Raw genomic sequence first — 8,426 nt, forward strand, 5'->3', positions numbered from 1 at the left:
ACCCAGGCTAATAGAGTTAAGCCCGGTGAAGTAGCGAGCTTTGATCAACAGGACAAGTGTAGTGCCCCTGCTCAACCTAAGAAAGCATGAACTGGTAATATTACTTTCACAGAGATTACTGAAGGCTGGTACTAGTGCTTTCATTCTTTTTTGGGTCAAGGAGGAGGGAATTGATACCACGCGGATATTCAAGAATTGGTAGAAATGAGAAGGAAAAGAACTCTTATATCACACATTCATATCAAGGGCTTTCATCACAAGATTGCACTGTCCAACTTTTTCATATAGTCCCATTATCTGGCAGAAGAAAGAGAAATAATAAACACGAAAAAAAAAAAGGCTGAAATAACAAGACACATTGATCGATCTTTTGCTTTATAATAATACCACAAAGGCACCATAAGCAGACAATTCTGAAAATCTGCTTCTCCGAAACCTTCAATCATTGAGATGCAGTTTTGAGATCAGAATAAGAAGAGACCTACAAACATCAGGGCATTCTGATGAGCATTGCATCACTGGTCTCTGAGTAACCAGAAGCAAGAAGGAACTAACAAACACAAAGATGGTCTTGATTCTAGAAGGGAGATAAGTATGTGGATGACTGGTAATAAACTTAAGGAACACCACAAAATAATTAAACCATGAGTAATCCAAATTATCCAACTGCAGAACCATCTTTTGCTCATGAACCAGCTATCCTTTGAAAATTCCATCTAATAATACTGCAACTATAATATGCAAAATAAATAAATAAATAAATGAAAACAAAGAGAAGGGATAAATATGAATTTTGATGCTGAGTTGAATAACCACTGAGAGTTTTAAAAAAAAGGGGGAAAAAAGATAAGAGAAGAGAAGAGAGGACAACAACAATTATCATATCACATATATGTCTCATGTATTCCAACACTTCTCCTAGCCCATGGAAATCCCCCATCCATAGAGGAGGAAGAGTCTGAAGATATAGGGAGTTTCCCCTCCTTATTAGACCACTGCCAGATCTTTGACACCGAAAAGCTTTCACCTTTGCCGGCAATCCCCAACCTCTTCCCTTCCAAAATCACATTGCTTGTCGAATTTCCACCAGCTCCTCTTCCCCTGACCCTCTTACCATTTTCAATCCTAGTAGAGCCGGTGCATAAAGACACTTGGAGATTAGCCTCCCCAAGAACATATTGATAAGAGCACATAGAGTAGCATCTCCTTGCATCCAAACTACTGCTGCTACTCTCCCCTTCCTCTCTTCTCACATCACCTCTAACATTGCCATTATCATCAACATTATCACCACCAGCACCACCATCTCTATTGCCCAAGTTCTTGAATTTCCCAAGCCTCACTGAGAACAGTCTCGTCTCAGCAGCAATCTCCTCCACCTCCGCCGGCTTCTGACCTCCGGGCATCGAGAAGCCATCCTCCCAGTCCCCTGCGAAGCCGCACTCCTCTCTGGATTCCTCAAAATCGAAAATTGGGTTCTCCATCGACATGCCCTGCACGAAGAGCGCCCCCCGGCAGAGAGGGCAGGTGGAATTGGAGAGCAGCCAGGTGTCAATGCAGCTGATGTGGAAGGCGTGGCCGCAGATGGGGAGGAGGCGGAGCTTGTCATTGGCTTCAAACTCGGAGAGGCAGACGGCGCAGTCAAAAGGCTCTTTGGCGCCGACGATCTCCTTGTAAAGGAAGACGGGCAGCGCGTCGATGTATGCCTGGTCGAGGCCTGAGTCGTGAAGGTGGAAGAGCTGCTGGAGCTGCCGCTGGAGGGCCTCCGAGCCCGAGAGCTCCGCCGCCGCCTGGTGCCCATTAGAGTGGCTGGAAGAGGAAGCAGAGGGGCGTTTCTTGATGAGGAATCTCACCAGAAGGTGGAGGAGGCCAGAGATGAAGAAGATCACTGCCAGGATTACTATGATTAAGAGGACTGCAGGGCTTATTCTACTGCTGCTGGGGGGTGGGGGGGATGGTGGAGGCTGGGAGGTGGAGAATGGGAGTGAGTCCCTCTGAAAGCTATGGAGTTGGGGAGATGGGAAAGGAGGCAAAAATCTAATCTTTATCTTGGTTTGGGGCAGTACCGAAGCGGTTCTGGTGGATGCCGACGATAGAACAACCATCTCCTTCCGTAGCTTGGGACAAGGCCCAAGTCATCTGAGAGGAGGATATGGGGAAGGCTAAAAATTCAAACTGTGCAAGGTTAGAGGACTAATCCAACTCATTTGAGGTGAATGGCAGGCCAAAAGAATGATTTTTGCTTTCAAAAATTTCAGATCAAATCTAGATCACTGATGGAGAAGAAGGAAGAAGAAAAAGCTTAGTTTTTTTTTCAAAAAAACAAATAGGTTTCTTTCTAGCATTTAGTTGAAACCCGAATCATACAAGAAGAGACCTGTCAATACGGAAGAGGAAAGGCTAAAAGTTCCATTTTTTTTGAGGTAAAAATACAATCCCAAGCACATATGTGATAAACTGCTACGGCCTTAGCGGGGAAAAATGTTTTCCTTTTGTTTTTTTCCCACCCCAACATCAGTTGGACAACAAGAGAGTAGAATGAAGGGAAAGAGAGAGAGCTAATTTGTTTAAAGGGGTATTGGTGGCCTACCTCTGGTTTGGATAGTCCTCCATAAGAGAGTAGTTGGGACCTTCTTTTAAGTTTTTGCTGGGGTCTTTCACTTTCTGGTTCCTCTTGTTAGCTTCCTTTGTTTCTGGTTTCAGAAAGAAACCAAACCCACTAGAGGGGAATGGAAATTTTATTCTTTTCCCTCCAAAATACAAGAGTTTATTGCCATATATTATTTTTTCAGAAGGAAAAAAAAGGGAAAAAACTGGTAGGAGGCAAGGAGTAAGGGGAGGGTTTTGGGAGCGGGGTGGTGGGAGCTCTTCCCAACCCAAGGTGGTTTTCTACTTAAGGTTCGATGGGAAGCAGAGCGGTTTTGGCCTCACCGTTAAAATATAATTTTTCGACATAACCCCCTGACAAAGTTTCAATTATTACCAAACTACAAGTTTCCACCGTTTGTCTTTAACTGGTATATTCAAATTTCATTCTGACATAAATTAACGGTCATGTTCTCAGTTCATTGTTTGATCTCATCCTGAGGAAAATATAAAAATGGCTAATAAATATTAAGTCCGAGGAGCTTGTTTAAGAATATATGTTTGTTGAGGGTCTTTTTTGTAGAAAAGCGCTCAATAAATAAAGGTATCGAGGGGGTGTCCCTTTGGACATCATGAGAGGACTACAGAATGTGAGTCTTCTACAGGCGATTTTGTTTGTATAGACCGTGAAGGTGCGCAGAGGATGACGCAACCTTCATCTGTGGTGACATTAGCATAACGATGACCGTTAAGAAAATTGACGGCTCAGATCCATCAAATCAGTCTCGAGCACCACATTGTCAGGATGATCTAGTAAATGAAAAGGAGTTATCTTGGAGGCCAAAAAATGAAAAGGATTTGGTGGCTAAACATAGGAGATGAAGTGAAGGTCTTGCGTGCCGAAGGGTTGCTTGAACACCCTCAACTTAAACTTAAGCTGCTTTCCTCATTCAAACTTCGACGCTTTGCTTGAAAGATGTGCCTCGTCGCTTTTGGTTTAGTCGACGTTGATTACGAAATTTTACAAGTTATGATTATTAAATTATCCAACCATAAGTCATAATTATTGGCTTTTTTTTTTTTTTTGGTTTTGTTTTGTTGGTAGAAAGTCATTGGCTTGGAAGAAAGTCCATTGCACGGATGAAAAGAGAACAGACTTTGATGGTTTTCACCAAACCTTCAATAATTCATTGTGTTTTTGTTATTCCTAGCGATGTACTAGGAAAAATAAACAAAAGTTATGGCACTGTTTAATGTTATATACACCTTAGTTAAGTTTATTGGCATCCAGCGACCGTACAAGATGGCAGGATCCTGCATGTGTTGCATCTAGTTGTTTTTGTATGGACTACAATTTTTGGACAAATGTCTTTTAGAACTTAGAAAACAAGCTCAAACAGGGACACAGACTAATAGTGGGACATTCGGCTGCAATTTATGAAGAGGTCGGCAGTCTTATGACTTCACTAATACCATTAGCAAAGGCTCCTTTTAGAACTTTTCTATTATATAGTCTGTTGGTGTCATCTTTTGTCCAAGTAGTAAATTTCAAAATTGTAATATCTGTTTGTAAATTCTTCAATTCTCTGTGAATAAAATTGGTGAGCAGTGGGTTCTTCCCACCACCCTCCATACTTTTTCAGAAAAAAAGCAGTCTTATGGTTGGTTCTATCTAATTAGATCCCAATGAAAGGAACTTTAGATAATGGGATGCCTGGTCTTTCGGCCGGCCCTAGCATTGCTGTGGCCTGGTCCATTTACCATCCCAAACGAGTCGAAATGGCCCGCCAGGTGAGGTCATAAAGGAAACTATCATCACAGCATCAATTATACTGAGTTTATTACAGCCAAGGTAACAAGAGAAAAATGCCATCATAATCAAAACAAAATAAGACCTAAGACACAAACTACTGTCTCCAATGCCAATGCCAACCATAGTCTTCGGCCTAAACTGGCATGGTTTGCTTTCAGTTAATTTTTGCTACAAACAGTGTCAAGTCTTGACTCTATAATTTTTGAAACTGCTGCTTACTGAAAAAATTGTTGACCCATGCCCACCTTTTGGAACTCATTTGCAAGGAAGCTACATCTATTGGTTCCCCTTTTCCTTGAACCAGCGGCCCTAGTGTGATGGTGGGCACCGTCTGAAGAACGGGATAATTCTGGGCAGGATTTTTATTAGAAAAGATATTGCATCACACATCCAACCATGACCAACCTGAAAATTGTCACATTCAAACTGGTGGCTTTGGCTATACATTGAGTTTCTAACAATCCACACAGTCCTCTTCTTACATTCTTGAAGTGAATCGATTTGATATATCAAAATTAAACAAAGGCATGTTGTGGTTGGAAGACTATGGATCGATACCAAACGTGACAGAGAACATTATTTTATAGGTCGCTTGCAGGAGAGAACAGCAGCAGAAAAAGCAGAAGTCATAGTTTTCATTACCAAGTACATAGCAAAGAGAGGCTTAATCTTCTGGCTCCACGTTGTTCCAACAACCAAAGTTCAGCAAAAATACTAAAGCAGGCATGCACATGCCCACACAGTTTTTAACACATTCAATGCCAATATAGACACACACACACATGCATGCATGCATCAGTAAAGCAAGCTAAACAAGAGACCTGGTTTGCAAAGTTGACATTCTTTTGAGGGGTTTGGATTATAACTTTCATGTCAAAGAATGATTGATCTTCTTTCGTGATATCAACCGTTGGATTATGCTTTGCACAGATTTCAAAGCATGGTGAACATCTTCCTTTCATCTGCAGTACAAATTATGAAGCTGATGTCGTGGTTGAAGCTGTGCGAAGCATGATCCAATGCTTGAGGCCACCAAAGAAGATTAATCATTCTTTTGCGGAAAAGATACAACCTCAACCCTCTTTTAAAAGCATACATCATCAGAGAGTTACATGCACATGCACATGCACATAAATGTTCTACTAAAAGTTAACATGATCCAAGCATTTATGAGGCTTTTCAGCATTTTCCATTAGGCTAATCTGTACTGATAGTCTTCAAAACATTGATCATGCGTCTTATTATTCAATTTCTTGCAACAAATTTTACATGTAGTAATTCCAATAAAAGGACATCATCTTCTTACCTCTCTAAATTCTCATATACTGACAGTCAGCGGTCAGCAATTCACATCACTCTTCTGATTACCGTTTGTGTATTTCACTTTCATTATTGCAATATGAAGCTGATCATACTACATTAAACTATAATGAGAGCAATACTGAAATGATAAAATTTTGTTTGAATTGCCACAACTTCCTGGATGACTCTGAATCCTGGCTTCTTTAACAAATTGCTCAAAAATGCCCTTCATTACAGTTATTTTGTGAGAGGTCTAATGGAGACTGCTCTCAGCTTTTGCGCCCTTGAAGGTTTAGCTTGTGCACTGTATTTGTATCATGCCCCCAGTAATTGGAAAGATGCATGTTTTTATGGATGGTTTGGTTAATTAAGCTTAATATATATATGTGTGTGTGTGTGTTTATTTCTTACCAAGGTCCATACCAACTACTGACTAAAGAGAGATGAAGCTATAGGACAAGACTTGCTTATATGGAGCCTAAGGCTCTTTTATCTAACCCAGTCCAGCACCATATAAATCAAATCATTAACAAAAGCAAAAAAAAAAAAAAAGAAAAAGAAAAGAATGAAAGAAAAGAACTACTAGGTGTTGCATGGAATTTGCAATGTCTTCGACAGGTTAACGCCTGATTCATCCAACCCCAATGGGCTTCTCTAGCCAAAGAAAGATGAGAAAACGACCTTTGTTTGGCCCCTACTTCATCCAGCATATATTTCTTATGCATCAAAAAGATAACACCTTTCTTCTTAGCCACCGGTGTAACAATTTTTCTTTTTCTTTTGGAGATCAGTGATATCTATCACCATCCTTGGTTGTCGATTCTTCACCCAATTTGTTCTTGCATCAATGTCCTCTTACATGATGGCAAGCTCCAACAGTGCACGTAGAGCTGCCCTCGTTCATGGTTTCATGCACCGGAGCAAGCAGGGGGCAATGCAACTTGATCCAACCAATACTAAAACATACTGATATGAGAAGGGCACTATCGTAGTCTTCTAGATGCACCATTTTGTGTCCAAACCCAGTCAAAATTAGGGCCTGTAGGGATCTTGAACCAGGTCCAACATTAGCACCCGATCCAGCTCATGTTAGGGACTTCCCTCCCCCAATCACACACACTAGCATCATTTTATAGGCACATATTGAAAATCTAGTGGATACTTTTCTTCCACTCGGCAATGTGTTTAGATCATAACTTGTACCCAGAGATGGAGATCACTACAGCAGCACGCATCCCTCAACTAATTTAGGTCAGATTGCTAGCTTGTGTTATGGGCACAAGCTATTATTGATTTCTGCAAATCATGGAGACAATTTAGGTGCAATTAGATTACCAGCACAAATGATGGACAACATATGAACTACAATTATAATGATATGATTGCAAGCTGCTTGGCCTCCATATTCTACACATGATCTGCTTAATCCAATGGAAAAATGCACTAATTGCCTAACAATCAACACCGGAAACATGTGTCATGCATCTGAGCCATATAACTAACAGCACACCCCAATGAGAGTGGGCAGAAAAAATATTGTTTCTCTAAAATTTATCTTATACTCCTACGAGCTGCTGACAGGTTTAACAATTAACTTCGAGAAGTCGACGGTATTAGGAGTAGGGATTACGGACAAACACGGATCAGGTTGCAGCTATTTTGGGAAGTAAATCAGGTGATTTCCCGCTCTCATATCTTGGACTGTCACTGCGAGTTAGAAAACTGAAAAAAAATGATTGGAAGCCGCTTATCGAAAAGATTATGAAGAAATTAGCAGGGTGGAAAGGGAAACTACTATCCATAGCCAGACGAATTCTGCTGCTCAACACCATAATCAGACAAATCGACAGACTGTGGAGGGGCTTTCTCTGGTGTAGTGAGCTGAAACAAAAGAATGGAAAACATCTCTTAGTCTGGTCCAAAGTCTGCCAGCCCAAGAAGTTGGGAGATATGGGGGTCACTGATCTACAGTTCTACAACCAGATATTGTTTTGCAAATGGTGGTGGAATCTATTTAGGGATGAGAAAATGCAAAAACCATGGAGCAAACTGATATCAATAGCATATTATAATCAGCACTCAGCAATACTACAACCTCTTCCTGAACAACAGCTATCAGAATTCTGGAAACAAGCGCAAAAGATGAGAGTGCTGTTCCACAATCTGATAAAATTCAGAATCCAAAACGGATTGCGCACCTCCTTCTGGTACGATTCTTGGCTACTCAACCAACCATTGAAAGAAAAATATCCAAGTTTGTTCTTCATCACACCCAAAAAGGACATCACAGTGGCTGAGGCATATATTCAGATCATGAACAACACCTACTGGCCCTTCTCATTTCATCTGAACACCTATCCAGAGTTCCAGCAACTGAAACAGGAGCTAACTACACTTGATTTATCACAGGGATGTGACAGCCCTGAATGGAAATGGTTTCCAGGTAAGAAATTTTCATCAAAACAATGCTATTTCTTCCTAATGGATGGTGGCGTGAGACCAATGTTCAGTAAGATAGTGTGGGGAATCAGAGTTCCAGAGAAAATTAAATACTTTATCTATCTCAATTTTTATGACCGAATCCTAACAAAATCAAACCTTGCCAAGCATGGGTGGCAAGGAAAAAATATCTTCTCACTTTGTGATTTAGCCCCGGAAACAGTGGACCATCTCCTTCTCCAATGTCCCTTTTCACGACAGGTATGGTCAACTCTAATCGAAAATC

The 8,426-nt window shown here is 40.9% G+C and overlaps 1 protein-coding gene across 3 annotated transcripts; it reads right to left on the reverse strand.

Annotated features, from left to right (window-relative positions):
• Positions 1 to 769: 769 nt before the first annotated feature.
• On the reverse strand, positions 770 to 2,884 carry LOC105050317 (RING-H2 finger protein ATL47-like). Of its 3 annotated transcripts, none has more exons than XM_010930283.4 (2): positions 2,591 to 2,882; positions 770 to 2,377 (listed from the first exon to the last, which is right to left on the reverse strand). In XM_010930283.4, exon 2 carries the CDS (start codon positions 2,103 to 2,105, stop codon positions 885 to 887), a length of 1,221 nt encoding a protein of 406 aa, XP_010928585.1. In that variant the 5' UTR covers positions 2,106 to 2,377; positions 2,591 to 2,882; the 3' UTR covers positions 770 to 884. The 3 variants fall into 3 exon arrangements, 2 of the variants coding, with proteins under 2 accessions (XP_010928585.1, XP_073098652.1); XM_073242551.1 differs by having other exon boundaries at positions 770 to 1,809; positions 2,591 to 2,880; XR_012133897.1 differs by having other exon boundaries at positions 1,752 to 1,888; positions 2,591 to 2,884.
• Between the last annotated feature and the right edge of the window lie 5,542 nt (positions 2,885 to 8,426).

The sequence above is a fragment of the Elaeis guineensis genome, chromosome 8 (genome assembly GCF_000442705.2).
Source record: "Elaeis guineensis isolate ETL-2024a chromosome 8, EG11, whole genome shotgun sequence".
Taxonomy (NCBI): Eukaryota; Viridiplantae; Streptophyta; class Magnoliopsida; order Arecales; family Arecaceae; genus Elaeis; species Elaeis guineensis.

What these genes read in the sequence shown, in the direction of transcription:
- LOC105050317 (XM_010930283.4), bottom strand. Translation starts at nt 2,105, where the DNA reads ATGGTTGTTCTATCGTCGGCATCCACCAGAACCGCTTCGGTACTGCCC.